At 40.5% G+C, this 17,344-nt stretch overlaps 1 protein-coding gene across 16 annotated transcripts in view; it reads left to right on the forward strand.

The window, feature by feature from the left end:
• The window catches only part of GRIA4 (glutamate ionotropic receptor AMPA type subunit 4), a 402,642-nt gene that overhangs the window by 281,785 nt on the left and 103,513 nt on the right, over nt 1-17,344 (forward strand). For all 16 annotated transcript variants that reach the window (XR_006713663.1, XM_045482620.1, XM_045482619.1 and 13 more), the window contains one exon: nt 6,458-6,642. Coding sequence is in view for 15 of the 16 variants with exons in the window: in XM_045482620.1 (XP_045338576.1) it covers nt 6,458-6,642 (185 nt within the window). In the remaining variant the exon portion in view is untranslated. The remainder of the gene's footprint in view (nt 1-6,457; nt 6,643-17,344) is intronic.

Raw genomic sequence — 17,344 nt, forward strand, 5'->3', positions numbered from 1 at the left:
TGTGCACCATAAAAAGATGGATAAATACTCATAGTGCTGAGCAGATTAAACAATTCTGGAAGCAAACTTGAAAAGACCTCCAGTTTATTCTTTTTTTAACTTTTTTTAACGTCTATTTATTTAGTTCGGGAGAGAGAGAGAGAGAAGGAAGAAGGGACAGAGAGAGGTAGAGGGAGAGAGATAATCCCGAGCAGCCTCCTTGATGTGAGCACAGAGCCCAAGGCGGGGCTCAAACCCATGGAACTGTGAGATCATGACCTGAGCCGAAATCAAGAGTCAGATGCTTAACTGACTGAGCCACTCAGGTGCCCCTCCAGGTTATTCTTAGGGACTGTTCAGAATGTAGAGAGACGGTCTCTAGAAAATTGGATGCCTGAAGCAAGAGAGAACACTGGGTTTCTCAAACCTGTGTCAGAATCTAGCATACTGGTTCGGGTGATGAAGGAGGGGACTGCCGGGCCTTATCACCGGAAGTCACTTGACATCTGAAATCCAAGTAGAAAAGTACGTGCTTCTTCAGGACGTCAAAGAGACCTAAGTTGCTGTAGAAAACGGGACAAAATGACCACCAGCAGAACAGATTGTTGTTACGCCCAAATCCACGTCCTCCTCATCCCGTTTGTTTTGTCGACCACCAAGTTGAGTTATCCTTCTCGCATAGTCTCAAATCCACTCTCCTTTCCTATCATCTCTTGCCTGGATCCTTTCAGTATGGCATGAACTGATTTTCCCATTTCCTGTCACTTTCATCCACAGTGTTTCTCACACCTCAGCTGAATGATCACTGTACAACACATTGGTCATGCGCTTCCTGATGTCCCTGGGGAATAAAGACTGAATTCTGTGATACAGTGGAGAAAGCCCCTGTGATGACACTTGCCTGCTGTTCTCTCCAGCCCTTCCTGCAGTCCTCACCAGTTCTCCAGCACCCTCCTTGTCCTTCCAAACACACAAGATAAACTGGACATATTTCAGGTTCCTGGATGTGAACTGCCACGCTTTGTCTGACCTCTGAGCCTTTTAAAATTCTGATTCCTCCCTCTAAAATTCCCACTAGTTCACTCATGCATTCAGACAATTTGCTGAGCATCAACTGTGCCCCCACTGAACTACGAACCGAGCCCAGAAGTGGTCACTATGTTCACGGAGCTCACAATACAGTGGAAGGCAGAGGCATCATCAGATCATCATTAAATATGTAGCCAGAAACTGTGGTAAAAATCTCTGAAAGAAATGTACAGAAAGCTATAAGAGCTTGAAGAGCTCAGAGGAGAAAGTGATCAGTCAGGGGTAGGTAAGTTATGTTTGCAATAAGCTCCGAAAGATGAAAGAAGACAAAGGTAGAAGGAAACAGTTTTTTAAGGGCGATGGTAGCATGTGCAAAGGCACTGAGGTAGAGATGCATGGTACCGCCTAGAACTTCTGAGAAGAGCAGTATTGCTGGAGAATGTAAAACAGAGACATTAGTGGCCCAAATGATACTGAAAGAGAGGGAGGGATGATTATGACTTTGGTATATATCAGAAAAGAATAAGAAAACAGGGCACTGCAAGGAAGTGCCATGGAGTTTCTGCTTACAAAAATAGGCAGTCTAGTTGCTGTGTAAACAAGTGATGTATCAGTTAATAGGTTCAACCATTCTTTGCACTGAAATCAAATTCTCCAGCGGCCTTGAGAAAAGCCCAAGAGAAATAAGGAAAAAAAAAATAGTGTTAGGGCATGTCTGGAGGGAGGAGTTCTATGCTTTGAACCTCTGGCAAATGGTTAAAAATATTTGCTGTATTCCCATATTGAGGGTTAGGTTCAGGTGCAACTAACGGAAACTTTAAACATTTAAATTACTAAGTTCACCTGTAAGATGGCATCTGAATTAACTATGAACACTGGAGTATAGGGGTCAGGAAACGATGAATGTTCTTGTCAGAAAATACGAGAGGCCACAGGGAAAATCTAAGGCCCAGAATGCCCATCTTTAAAGATGGGTTTTCCATTTTTACTCTTGATTGTGCATGTATGGCCTCAAACTATTTAAGTTAGAAGATCTTTGTTTATTTTCACTCTGCCCTTCATGAACTGTGGCACAAAGTAAATGCTATGGTCACAGCTGCCCATAAATTTAACCAAGCCGCATGTTGTTCCTCCATCCATGTGCCGAGACCTTAGAGTCCAGACAGTGGCCTTTGAACACGTGATTTCCAGGCGACGCTGCTTTGGTAAGGTTCCAGACTCTGTGGTCACAACATCTGCTCTCCGTTTCCAGCATGGCGGCATCAAATGCCGAGGATTCCAGACTCTTATTCCTCCCTAAAACTGAGGTTAATCCACAGCATGAAGTATACTCCCAGGCATAGAAACCTTTCTCTTCAAATCCACTAGCTGGGGATGCCCGTGATTGTGCCCAGACCAGAGAAATCACTAGACTGGTGGTCCATGCCTGCCTAGCAATTCATGAGGTTAATGAGAGGGGTTGTCATTGGAGTACAAAGAAGCAGTCGCTGTGCCCCTTCTCTTTTCTAAGCTCAGCAACCCCCGTGGGATAGACTCAGCCCTCTCCTTTCCAGACGGGTTCTCACGACCTCGATGTTTCTACACCCCTCTTCATCATGATGGGGCACACTTCATCTGATTACTTCAGTACCCTGACGACACTCCTTGATAATGTCTACAGTCTCACTTCCTCTCGTTTTCTCAATTTCTCAGCCTTCTGAAATATGCCTTCTGCGTCCAGCCTTCCAGTGATGCAGCTTTGAGTGCACCAATGACCTTCTAATTAAAGAGCACTATGAGCTCTTCTCTGTCCTTATCCCAGGGAAGTTTTTTGTTTTTGTTTTTTTACAGCTTATGGATAACTCGCTTCTTTTGAAATTGTGTCCACCATGACATAAACTTTTCATGATTCTCCTCCTGCTCCTCTGTGTACAGATAGTTGAATCAAATAACTCTTGAAAGAGAGAACATCACATAAACAAAATCCAGCTTGCGTTGCTAGCAGCCACATGTCTGGATGGTACTGTCCATGGGAAATACGCCATTCCCCGGGGATGATGTAAAAACTGTTGATGTGTGTGTGGATGCAGTAGTTGAGTACCGCTTACATCACTGTGATCAGTTGTCAGCATCATTGACAACATCATTACGTGGCGTAATAACATTTTTAAAAATACCTGTGTGTGTCACTTGATAGTGTTCTTTAATTACTTACTCTAGGACAGCACTGTGATCTTGTCCATGGGATGGTTTCGCTACGAGTCTAATAAAATTACTTTGGGGGCGCCTGGGTGGCGCAGTCGGTTAAGCGTCCGACTTCAGCCAGGTCACGATCTCGCGGTCCGTGAGTTCAAGCCCCGCATCAGGCTCTGGGCTGATGGCTCAGAGCCTGGAGCCTGTTTCCGATTCTGTGTCTCCCCCTCTCTCTGCCCCTCCCCCGTTCATGCTCTGTCTCTCTCTGTCCCAAAAATAAATGAACGTTGAAAAAAAAATTATTTTGGTTATTTATACGATACTGTGTAATTTGCATAATAGTTACTTAGTAAGTGACTAGCTAGTTAATTCCTTGTAGACACAGGAATCATGTCTTTATCTTGGCAAACCTTCAAGAATCTTGGATGTAGTAGGTTTTCAGTAAATCATATTGAATTAAAATGTTAGGCAGCTTATTAATGTCGAAGCAACACTAAAAAGATCCTTTACAGTAGTACAGTCTCCGTCTGTCTTGTGGGATTCACCCAGCACTGCAGTGTTCATGGCCAACAATATTGCCTGACAGATTTTCTAATAAGTAGGAGACACAAATCATAGCCAGATGTAGATTTAGTGTGACACGACTTGTGATTTTTTAGTTTACATAACAGCTAAGTTACATAATCATAGATTCAACAGCAGTATTTTCTCCAAGTTACAACTGTCCTGGCAAATAAATAAGACACACACCTCTGAGTGGCATAAATAAGAAAGCCTTTTAAAATCCAACACAGCTTATAAAAGAATTCAAGCTTCCAACCTGTAACTGCATGTCCCTTGCACTGCATTGAAAAGATGCCATTTACTTCTGACCATGATTGATGATTCTTTTTAGGCAGCCAACTTTCTTTGCCGTTTAACAAAGATTGTGTCCTAGGGGTTCGTCTATGTCAATTCTAGTGTCATTTGTAAATCGGAAAAAGCAGATCACGAAATGTTGAATTTGAATTATAGTTTTGGCATTAGTGTGAATCGTGAAATATCTCTTATGCAGCGGTGACCATATATGAATTTCATCAGAAGGCTTGATGCTGTGTATTCTGTGAAAGTCCCGTAGGAAGGATAATAACAACCTGGATGCTTAGTTGGTGACATGAATCCTGATAATCACATGATGCCAAAAATTTAAAAAGATAAATAAATTTAAAGGTGATACATAAAGAATTGATCCCACGGAGCAGGACATCTGCTTTGGTGTGTGCGAACAGTAGTTCTCATTTGCACGACATGCAAAAAATCGAGCAGAATGCCTTTAAATTATTTTGGTTTGACAACAAATAGAGGGAGAAGAAGGAAAAGGAAGATGTCTGTTGGTATTTTTGAAAAGAACGTGTTCGTGGGTGTCAAAAGTGAATAAAAGTAACATTGCCTCCCTTCCTAGCAGAGAGCAAGTCTCAGTAACTGAATAAATGAGGCATAAACAGGTACATTAAGAGCACTCAGACCATCCTGTGACATTTGTGCCCAACCGAAAACAAGGGAAAGAGCCCTGGACTTGGGGTGGAGGCCGAGGGGAATCTAGGTGAGATTTGAAAAGATAATGACAGGCATACGTTGCAGAAGGGAAAACTAAATAGAGCAGTAGGTGTATCAGAATAATTATATAGTAATTAACATGCCCTCTTTCTTCCTCTTTGGGGAATTTTTTTTTTCATTTAGATAAAAATGAGTCCTGACTGCCACAGTATTTCATTTGGCAGGATATCAGGTAATTTATATTTCAAATATGATCTCATCATCAGTTCCATCTGTTGATATTAACTGAGCATCCGTAACGTTTGAAACTCTGACTTGCGGAAAATATACCGAAAAATCAAAACCCTTGAATCTGAGAGACTCATACCAATCATAAACCTGAATAAATGTCCTCTTATGTTGCAAGTTCTTTGTATTCAAGTATTTGCTTTTAATCTACCTGGTTCTACAGGCTCACTCCCGGGACCAGGGGAGGGAGAGACCGAAGGCATCTGTCATAGAATGAACTCAAAGAAATGCCAGACCTTCTTAAAAAGGACTAGCATCTTTTTTTATGCCAAGCCACAAGGGGGAAAAAATAACTGGGTACCAGGCTCTGAGTCTAACCAGTTCGTGTGTAAGGGCTGTTCATAGTTTAAAGGCTCCGCCAGTCAAAAACCGAGAGCCGAAAAAAGCAAGATTTCAAGACAGTGTTGGCCTGAAGAAACACTCCAGGTGCTGTATTCCAAGTTTTGCGCATCTTCCTTAATCCAGATACCAAGACCTCTTACTTTCCTTCTGTGCTGGTTGATGCAGAGAGGTCTGGATGGATAACAAGGCACAGACCCCCCCCCCCCCCCCCCCCCCCGCCATTCACTGGAAGGCTGTCTCCAGCTAGCGAATACTCCTCGGATTTCTGCAATCTTGGATGAGTGTCCTGAATCTTCACGACCCAGTACAAGTTGTTCTCCGCACTTGGTACCCACGTCCAACAAGGCAGATTTAACCAAACCGTCCCTTTGGGCCAACACTGCATTGAGCACAGCTATCATTACACCATTTTAAACTCGATTGCCTTTGTTTCTTTGAATGTCTTTTTCTCCTCTACTAGATTATGAGTTTGGGTGCCTACTGCCCCAGCTAGTAGCCATTCAGTTCCACCTCAATCCACATCATTCCCCAGCCAAGAGACAAAGAGTTAAAGAACGCCTTCTTTCCAGAAAAGGCAGGGAGGGGACATAATCATGCCTCTCCAGTCACAATAATGGGTCTTCAATACATACTTTTGCATTGTTTTTTCTACATCATCTTTTCCATAGCTGAATCCAAAAAAAATGTTTTTACTACCATGTTCGAGTGAAGAGCCTAAACAGTTGTTCAAAATTAATTCTTTCCAGTGAGTAGAATTAACAAAATGAATTTATGAAATTGTATTGACTGCTGGTAGTACTGAATTTGGTTTTTGGTTTATCTCATCAAAAACATGTCTAAAGCAATGTAATGTTCTCCAGTAGAGAAATTTTGAGAACTTCTTAAGGTGTTCTTCCTTCATCCAAGTAATATTTTAAAGGGTGTTGCCTCAAGTAAAGAAAGCAAAAACAAGTGATTCACAAATAGCCAGTCAGATTTTAAATTTCTAAAGCATTCATTGTGTATTTGCAACATAAAAATGTTGCTGTAGATTCAGTGCCTACATAAGTTATTGAAGGGGAGTTAAAGTATGATTTTGGTAACCCGTCTGGATTTTTTTTTTCCCCACTAGGATACTCAATACTTCAAGCTATTATGGAAAAAGCAGGACAAAATGGTTGGCATGTCAGCGCTATATGTGTGGAAAATTTTAATGATGTCAGCTATAGGCAACTTCTAGAAGAACTTGATAGACGACAAGAGAAGAAATTTGTCATAGACTGTGAGATAGAGAGGCTTCAAAACATATTAGAACAGGTAAGTCCTGGATTTTATGTTACTATAACCCTATGCCTTCTACAAAAAGTTGACTCTTGATTTACTTGTTCCCATCAATATTTCCTCCCCACCATTTCGTCTGAAGTGCAGAGGTCAGGATTTTTCATTCCATGATTCATCTCCACAACTAAATCATAACCCTTTATCACCAAAGGCCGTTTTGGTTCTCAGGTCTCAGTGCGCTAGAAGCACTCTTTCTCACACATTTTTAAGACCTGCCATAGAAAGGACCTTTTGTGAGTCATCAAGAGCTCTTGGCCTCCTACTTTCATAAACATTAATTTTGAAGACTAATGCCATCTACAATCTTAGAAAGTTTCAGTATTTGTGACTGTGTGTTTTCGGTAACCTTTAGAAAACTAGCTGCGTGAGAACCAACAACATGTAAAGCAATGAAGTAAGAGTTAAATTGCATACCGTGTGTAGCATATTTTCCTCTACGTGTTGAAGTGTGCAGTGAAGATGGCTTTCAACTCTTTTCACAAATGAAGACTCCTTTAATAAATTTTTCAATACGTGCTTGTGATTTGATTTGAAGTAGACAGGAAAAGGTACAAGTGAGCTTTGTTATTGTGCTAAATGATAGGAAAATATCCTCAAATAGTGGTTCACTTTTGCCTTCCTCCTGACCCTACATGTCATGATAAGCTGTAGCTCTATTTGGCCAAAATTGCAGGGAATGAATGCCATCTAGTGGCTTCGGAAATGTTCGCTCCTGTTTCTCTACACCAAGTCAGGTTGGCTGAAGCAGTATTGTAGTGATGTTTTGTTGGTTATTTTACCACATACAGTTTGCATCATAATAGGGTTTGATTTGTAGTAGTAAACTTACCAATGTGGAGGTGTATTTATAAGAATAACTCAGGTACCCAACTAGAAAAATCAAAACCAAAATACGTTTCAGAGCTTCCTCCTTAATACTGAGGGGCCCTAAACTCAATGGCCAGAGTTTCCCCCATCAACTGTGTAAGAATTAGTGCAAGTTAAAGGTTAAAAAGCCTGTGGTCGTTCTTTGAAACGTCTGGTGAAGCCAGTCTATACTGTAAGAGGAAATGAAACAGTATTCACTGCCTGTTAACTTTTCATAGAAGAAGAAAAAAAGAAACTTGATTGAAGAAATACGTTTATGCCGTATTGGAAGATATTAATTATAAACCTGTATGTCACTCAGGTTTATTCCTGAGTAGGAGTCCAAAAAGTCATCAAGGTTGCAACTATTCGAGGTGTATGGAACGTTTAAATGTGTATTTATGGAATCCAAGAAAAAGCTTTCGGTCTTACTTGCCTAAGTAAGACAGTCACTTCAGCTCAAACCCCGTCTTCACTCCCTCCCACCGCCACCCCTGCGTGGAGAGTTTGAGTTGTTTGCCATGAATGACTGAAGCTCTGTAAATACCTCCTCATGAATCCCACAGAACAGTCAGTTCTGAGAACTGCCTGGGTTACCACGTTCCTGTCAGAGGGCCAGGAAGGCTCAGAAAGACCCCCAGCTTAGCGCTTGTGCTTAAATGACCACGTCTGGAGAAGCCCCATTTCAGGGCTTAGCTGGTTTCTGAGAAGGAAATCCTGCCCGGGGGCTTTGGATAAACTCTGTGAGCAAGCCTTAAATAAAAAATCTTGCTACGGGAAACAGACGTCTTTTTTTTTTTTTTTTTTTTTTTTTGTCATCTCAAAAAGATCATTTTTTAAAATACACTTTTGTTTTTTAAGAGGCAGAGAGAGCAGGGGAGTGACAGAGAGAGGGAGAGAGAGAATCCCATACAGGGTCTCCAGTGTCAGCGCAGAGCCTGACGCAGGCTTGGAGCTCACGAACTGTGAGATCATGACCTGAGCCGAAAGGAGGATTTGAATGCTTCACCATCTGAGCCACCCAGGCGCCCCTCAAAAATACTGTTTTTATATTCTTTAGCCTTATTGAGATATGATTAACATATAACATTGTGTACGTTTAAGGTGTGCAGTGTGGTAATTTGATACACTAACGTATTATGATGTGGTGACCGACCACAGAAGGGCTGGTGAACGAACAGTTCTGTCACTTCATGTGGTCACCATTTCCTTTTGGGGATGAGAATATTTCAGATCTACTCTCGTAACAGGTTTCAGACAGATAACACAGTATTGGTTTTTTAAAATTTTTTAAGCTTATTTATGTACTTTCAGAGAGAGATGGAGCAAGCAGGGGAGGGGCAGAGAAAGAGACAGAGAGAGAATCCCAAGCAGGTTCCGCGCTGTCGGGACAGAGCCTGATGCAGGGGTTGGACTCACAAGCCACGAGTTCATGACCTGAGCCGAGACCAAGAGTTGGAAACTTAACGGACTGAGCCCCGCGACGCCCTCGGGACAGCGTGTTGTTAACTGTGGTCACCATGCTGTACATTAGATCCCCAGAACTTAGAAAACTTGAGCATGTCTTTTCCGTGTCTCTTCTTCCTTCCACATTCTAAACTGTTTCTTTTCTCTCGTGACTGCATAGTAATAATGAGACTTTGTCCCTCTCAACTATAAACCTAATCGATTGTACAAAATCTACAGCATTATGAGAATATAATATACTCTTTGTCCTGTAAAATTTTCCCCCCAAAAAGACATGTTCTGATCCTGAACATGATTTTTTTTTACTATCTATATTTTAATGCTTTGTACCTCTAAGCCAAATCATTTTTTAATGTTTCTTGGTTTTACTCCTGTCTCATCTAAACATAAGAGCTGATCCAAACTTTATCAAGAGTTTCTACATGTATTTTAATACACCTGTATTTCAACATCCTCTTTAATAAATTGAAATGACAGGAGAAAACAATTTCAGAGAATCAACCAAAGCAGTTTTTAAAACAGTAAAATGCTGGGGCGCCTGGGTGGCGCAGTCGGTTAAGCGTCCGACTTCACCTTGCGGTCTGTGAGTTCGAGCCCCGCGTCGGGCTCTGGGCTGATGGCTCGGAGCCTGGAGCCTGTTTCCGATTCTGTGTCTCCCTCTCTCTCTGCCCCTCCCCCGTTCATGCTCTGTCTCTCTCTGTCCCAAAAATAAATAAACGTTGAAAAAAAATTTTTAAATAAATAAATAAATAAATAAATAATTTAAAAAAAAAATGCAGAATTTTATCCCTGTCTTTAGATAGTTTGCTTGAAAAACTCTGACCTTGGGCCCAAAACACTACTAAAAAAGCCAAACTGTCACTAGAAATCTGTGATAAGGACAACAAAACTAGGGTGTTTATTAAAGCTAAAGTTCTTGACTATAAGGCTGAGTAAATGAATGCTTCATAGTTATACTTTTAAATATGGGCTTTATCTTTATTTTTTAATTTCAGTTGGCTTATTTTTTTAATGTTTCAAGTTTTTATTTAAATTCTAGTTAGTTAACATACAGTTTCAGGAGTAGACTTCAATGATTCATCACTTACATATAACACCCAGTGCTTATCACAAGTGCCCTCCTATTAATACCCATCACCCATCTAGCCCATCCCCCACCCACTTCCCTCCATCAACCCTTAGTTTGTTCTTTATAGTCAATAGTCATTTTTGTGGTCTGCATCCCTCTCTGTTTTTCTTTTTTTCTTTCCACTGTGTTCATCTGTTTCTTAAATTCCACATGTGAGTGAAATCATACGACATTTGTCTCTCTCAGACTCCTTTCACTTAGTATAATACATTCTAGCTCCATCCACGTTCTTGCAAATTGCAAGATTTCATTCTTTTTTGATGGCTTGAGTAGTATTTCATTCTGTACATGTTCTGCATTTTCTTTATCCATTTATCAGTCAATAGACATTTGGGCTGAATGCATAGTTCTATTTTTAACTCTTTGAGGACCCTCCACACTGTTTTCCAGAGTGGCTGCACCAGTTTGCATTCCCACCAAGAAGGTTCCCCTTTCTCCGCATCCTTGCCAACATCTCTTGTTTCCTGAATTGTTAATGTTAGCCATTCTGACAGGTGTGAGGTGGGATCTCATTGGGTTTTGATTTGTATTTCCTTGGTGATGAGTGATGTTGAGCATCTTTTCATGTGTCTGTTAGCCATCTGGATGTCTTCTTTGGGAAAATGTCTATTCATGTCTTCTGCCCATTTCTTAACTGGATTATTTGGTGTTGGGTGTTTGAGAAGTTCTTTACAGATTTTGAATAAACTTTTTATCAGATATGTCATTTACAAATTTCTTCTCCCGTTTCGAAGGTTACATTTTAGTTTCGTTGTTTCCTTCGCTGTGGAGAAGCTTTTTGTCTTGATGAAGTCCCAATACTTCATGTTTGCTTTTGTTTCCCTTGCCTCTGGAGACATGTCTAGTAAGTAGTTGCTATGGCTGAGGTCAAAGAGGTTGCTGCCTGTGCCTAGGGTTTTAATAGTTTTTCTGTTTCATCCTTTTTGAATTTATTTTGTGTATGGTGTAAAAAAGTGGTGCAGTTTCATTCTTTGGCACAGTGCTGTCCCATTTTTACGAGCACCATTTGCTGAAGAGACTTTTTTCCATTGGATGTTCTTTCCTGCTTTGTTGAAGATGAGTTGAGTTGACCGTATAATGGTGGGTCCATTTCTGGGTTTTCTCTTCTGTTCCAGTGACTTATGTGTGTCATTTTGTGCCAGTACTATACTGTACTTTGTAATATAGCTTGAAGTCCAGAATTGTGATGCCTCCAGCTTCGTTTTGTTTATGTTTGTTTGTTTGTTTGTTTGTTTGTTTGTTTGTTTCAAGATTGCTTTGGCTATTGGCAGTCTTTGGTGGTTCCTTACAAATTTTGGGATTGTTTGTTCTAGCTTTGCAAAAAAAATGCTGGTGGCATTTTGATAGAGAATGCATTGAATGTGTGTATTGCTTTGGGTACTAATAGACATTTTAACAATATTTGTTTTTCCCATCCATGAGCATGGAATGTTTTTCCATTTCTTTGTGTCTTCTTTGGTTTCTTTCATGAAGGTTATATAGTTTTCAGACTACAGAGCTTTTACCTCTTTGGTTAGGTTTATTCCTAGGGATCGTAGGGGTTTTGGTGCGTTTGTAAATGGGATCGATTCCTTGATTTCTCTTTCCACTGCTTCATTACAATGTATAGAAATGCAACAGATTTCGGTATATTGATTGCATCCTGTGACTTTGCTGAATTCATGTATTAGTTCTAGCAGTTTTTTGCTGGGGTCCTTCAGGTTTTGTACATAGAATATCATGTCATCTGCAAATATTGAAGTTTGACTTCTTCCTTGCCAATTTGAATGCCTTTTATTTCTTTTTGTTGTCTGATTGCTGAGGCTAGGGCTTCCAGTACTGTGTTAAATAACAATGGTGAGAGTGGACCTCCTTCTCCCGTTCCTGACCATAGAGGAAAAGCTCTTACTTTTTCCCCATTAAGGATGATATTAGCTTAAGGATATTAAGGAAGTGGGTCTGTCGTAGATGGCCTTTATGAAGTTGAGGTATGCTCCTTCTTTCCCTGCTTTGTTGAGGGTTTTTATCAAGAATTGATGCTGTACTTTGTCACATGCTTTTTCTGCATCTTTTGAGAGAATCATATGGTTCTTACCCTTTTTTTTTTTAATTAATGTGGTATATTATGTTGATTGATTTGCAGATATTGAACCAGTCTTGCAACCCAGGAATGAATCCCACTTGGTCATGGTGAATGATTCTTTTAATGTACTCTTGGATTCAATTTGCTAGTACCTTGTTGAGAATTTTTACATCTATGTCCATCAGGGATACTGGCCTATAATTCTCCTTTTTAGTGGGGTCCTTGCCTAGTTTTGGAATCAAGGTAATGCTGGCCTCATAGAATGAGTTTGGAAGTTTCCCTTCCATAGATTACTGTTCAAAATAGCAAGTAGCCGTGTATGCATTCAAACATTTCAAAACATCAGTTTCAAAACAACTATTCGCGAGTGTAGTTTAAGGTATATTGATTTTTCTATGCTAAATTACACCATAGGAAAAAAGGAAGAATTTATATAAATATTACCCACTGAGTTTTAAGGTAATAGAAATGTAACAAAACTACAAAGCTAGATTTATTGTCATTGTTTGCCCAAGGCTGTAATAAAACAAGTTGCATTTTTGGCCTTCTAAATCCAGTGGGCAATTTGGTCCACTCATCTGCTGAAAATAACTCTGAAAAAAAAAAGACAAAAACCAAAACTACTCTATGAGTGTTTGTTAAATTTGTGATCAATTATTAAAGCTGTCAATTTTTACTTTAATATACCATATTGGGCACTAGCATTATTCACCTTACATAGTTTTCTTCCTCTGACAATTATTTTATAGAATAGCTAAAAATAATATAGCTGGAATCCAATGAATTGCTTTCATATCAAAATCAGTGCTTTATAGTGGAAACCTTTTTATATATTATTTTATTTTCACACATATCCATTAATTTTGAATCCTGAGCTTCATTACTTACAAAGAGTCCTTAGGGAGTCTAAGACCTTATCAACTGAATATCGACTACCAGACTGATACATATACTTAGCCCAGTAGCAGAAAAGCAACAACAAACTTGATCTTAACTGTCTTTCTGGCATCAAAAATTATTTGAGCAAAATAGCACTTAAGGCTAATGGTTGCTCACACGTTTTACTCCACCATGAAAAATAACAAGGGTCACGCAGCTAAATTCCCGTGTTCCTGTGGTCAGTGAAACGCTTCTCTCATTACACCCAACTCATCCTCTGGATACAGTCATTACATAGGGCCACAGGTGGTCTGTACTCTCTGCTACCTCTTTCTTTGCTCATTCAACCTATATCCCCAAAATTATGATTCCAAAAAAGATGAATAGTTTCACTTTTTAAGAAATGTGCAATTATTTATTTTTAAAAAGTAAACAGAGGGACACCTGGGTGGCTCAGTCAGTTGAGTGTCCAACTGTTGATTTTGGCTCAAGTCATGATCCCAGGGTCATGAGATCAAGCCCATGTCAGAATCCGCGCTGGGCATGGAGCCTGCTTGGGACTGACACTCTCTCTCTCTCTCTCTCTCTCTCTCTCTCTCTCTCTCTCAAGAATAAATAAATAACAGGAAAAAAAAAGTAAATGAAATAATTTAATGCCCGTGATTCTACTTCTCCTTTCTCTGAATAAAGAACGTTAGACTGAGGTGATGTTAGAAAATTTTGCTCACTCTAGAATTCACGAATGCTATTTCTGATAAAGACTGACTGATAATTGCATTTGATCCTGAAACAATATAATTTTACACACGGGATACACCTTGAAAAGGAGTATAAAGTAAAACCTTGGTCAGTTGGCCCTTTCTGTACGTTCATTCATCGTACCGATATTTATCAAGTGCCCACATTGGGTGAGACACTAGACTCTGTATGCTGAAGATCAAGTGATGAGGTAACAGATTTATTTCTCTTTTCTGTTGTAGTTAGCAACTCTTCTCTGGTTAACTAAGGTTTAAACCAAAAGCACTGGCTAAAATCCTATGAAAATGCCTTCTTTCCTTTAGAAATAGAGCACGTAGAAAATGATCAAGGATCTCATAACATCTCGGCGATCTGGGGATGAGTGCCCGTTCTTATCCAATACGTGATGATGTCAGAGGCGTCTGGTAGGGAACGAGAGCCAGCTGCCCTTAGGGCACATGATGGCTGTATTTAAGGAGCCTCACCAAGTCTTTTCAGGAGAAGATGACAAGGACTGACCTTACATTATGAAATAGTTGTTTGACAAGGGAAGAGAGAAATTGGCTCATGAGTATCTCAAACTGCCACTTTGTCTCATACCTCGAACATAATTGGTGCCCCTTTCTGCACTGTTTCCCCTTTCACCACAGAAAGGGGGAATTCAGGTTCTCATTAGACACAACGTGACACTCAGACAGTTGGCAAAGCCAGTGACCTTCCCATACTGTTTGCAAACTAATCAGGAAAGCCTAAAAGCCATGCCTGACCTCTCAGGGGCTTCTTGCGTTACCAGAGGAAGGCAGTAATCCTGCTTCAGGGCACGACCAATTGGAAAGAGGCAAATTTCTCACAAACAGCAATGTGGCCATTTGTACCTAAGTGATGGAAAGTGCACAGGGCCTCAGCAGTGTGTCCTAAGGCTAAGGCTGCCTCTTCATCCAGTATCGCCCAGTGATAAGATCAGGGCCCAGACAGGATTTTTGGCGAACTGCCAAATGTGTCGGAACAGATAGCGTCTGCTTATCTATAATCTGCCTTTATAAGTTTTCAGATGTCTGTAACATAAAGAACTGCCCTAAATCTAGAACTCTACCCACCTCCACTTCCAAAAACATCTCTGACTTGAATAAAGCATCAAAAAGAGCCAACGGCTTAAAGAGCCTGCCTCCGTGTGCCATAACTAGTTGAATCATTATGTAGAAAAGGAGCATTTTATTTACTGACTAATACCCATGGGGTCATTTTTTTTCCACACCAAGACAAAAAAAAATCGTCAAAAACAGAAGTATAAGAGATAGAGGAGACAAAAAACAAGCATGGAGACGAGGAACACTAGCTTCAGTCGTGAGTAGTCACTCCAGAAGAGGCCTCATCACTGGGGATGATGGCTTTGATTATTGGAACCATCTGTGGAAGGACTAAGCAGCATGCATCCCGACAGTAGGAATGAGCAGTAGAGACAGGAGGTGACAGGAGACAGGAGACAGCAGTAGAGACAGGAGAGTCCTACACTTGATTCCGAATGCATGCATTCAACATCTGTGTTCCCAACATCCTTCCAGGCCCTGCGGGGCTGAACAAAGATGGGCAAAACATGGCCCCTAAACCATGAAGGCATACTCTCAAGCTGGGAACTCAGAAACAAAAATGCATAATGACCAGACGATGTGATGGTTCAGAATCAGAAATACTGCAACGTGTATCAGGACCCCAGCAAATGTGCTGACCCAGTAGAATGGAGACAAGTCAGAAGTGCTTCCCGGGGGAAAACAGACTTTTAAATTCAAAATGCATTGTAGTTCTCCAGGAACCAAGGAGGGGTAAGGATATTCCAGATGGAAACAAGCAGGAAGGCAAGGAGTTCTGGGAAAGCCCAGGAGGCGGAGACCCATTCTACGTGGTAAAAATTGGGCAGGTGGCAAACGTAGAAATTGGAGTGGAGCAGGTAACCCAAGATGGTGCTGACAAGACTCGAGGCAGCAGGAATGCGGATTCCTTGTGCTGTCCTAGTTCAGCTGTCTGTCTTTGTTGTCGAAATCTTGATTCCATCAGAGCAGAGTCTGTAATTAGCATTTGCCAATATATCCCCAGTGATAGGAAAAGGGAGCAAAATGATTGTCCAATAAATGAAAGTCTGAATGAGCTTCGTTTGAAGACACAGGCAGGAGGTATCTCTCTCCCGCGTTTGAAGGAAGAGCACTCACCAGTCCTTGAAGTTTCTGGAGGTCAGCCCTCAATTACCTGGGAAGCTTTCTTGTCCAATATGTCTCGCCCGCCGAAGATGATGGGAAATCCGGGTTTTCTGGTGCTCGTACTGGCTGAAAAAGCACAAGTGTTTCATTTCCATATATTAGAGCAACAATGAGTGAGATGGAATGGGAGCAAATCAGGCACTCAAAGAAATTACTACAGCAAAGAAATTGTATCAGCAGCTTCCTGCACTGCGGGCCCTTGGCAGGGCCTGCTGCTTGGCTCCATTGTAAAGCTGCTTCTGCATATCCGTCAGGAACCGCAGCAAAGTGAGGAGAAACTTAAAAGACGTGAGGTTATGGTTTTTTGTTTTTTGTTTTTTTCTTAAAGGTGAATTTTCACTTCTTTAATCTTACGTTTTAGCTGAATTGATTTGAATGGGTAAATCCCATTCTAATGCACTGGGTATGTTGTTTTCATAGAAAACAGGGGAAAAAAACACCTTTATAGATCTCAGTCAGACTAGTGCAAATGGAACTTGGTGGGAGTTAGAAAGGGGTCTCTAATTGTCTCCTAGCAACCGTTACCATGGTTGTGGATATTCCTCATTTCCTTACAAAGTAAAAAAAAAAAAAATTAATATATAAAGGATAAGTGAAGAAAGCAAAGGATGTATGTTTTTTGAGGAGGAAGGAAACTGGTTGGCAGAATGCTAGTACTTTAACTTGGAAGAATTGTGAATTCTAGGCATTGATTGTGTTCAACTAAAATTGTTTTAGTTGCTGCTTCAAGAATACCTCTTAAAATAGTTTCTGTTATTGTTGTTAACACAAACATTCAAAAGCTCAGTTTCTTTTTAAAAAGATAAAAGAAAATCTGATAATTTTAGAGAAGTAAGCTAGTGTTTCTAGCCTTAAATAGAAAGCTGCTGCGTAGACTTGTCTACTATGATTTAGAGAAAGGCAAGTAATATTCCTCATTGAATGGGAGACAGAGGATAACTATGTAATTTATTCCATCAGAATTCTGCATCCACTCTCCAAATGCTTAAAAGGCAGTGAGATTGACAAAAAGGAAGCAAAGCTCCCAATATGACCTTTGAGGACACTTTTCGGGGTCTTGTAAACGTCAGTATAACCACACTGTATAAAACGTCCAGTGTTCCTATCAGTTGAGTAATAGAGTGCACTACCTGCCAGTACGTGAAGTGACACATCTTTTAATCAATGATTTCGTTAGAAAGGTAACAGGACAGATTCATGCTTAATCCTCCCCTTACGTTGCACACATCTTCCCTACTGATCACCTAGATTTTCTCTACCCTTGCGTACAACTGGTGCCAAGTTTAAGATCAGATTATGGGGGCT

The sequence above is a fragment of the Leopardus geoffroyi genome, chromosome D1 (assembly GCF_018350155.1).
Source record: "Leopardus geoffroyi isolate Oge1 chromosome D1, O.geoffroyi_Oge1_pat1.0, whole genome shotgun sequence".
Lineage (NCBI taxonomy): Eukaryota > Metazoa > Chordata > Mammalia > Carnivora > Felidae > Leopardus > Leopardus geoffroyi.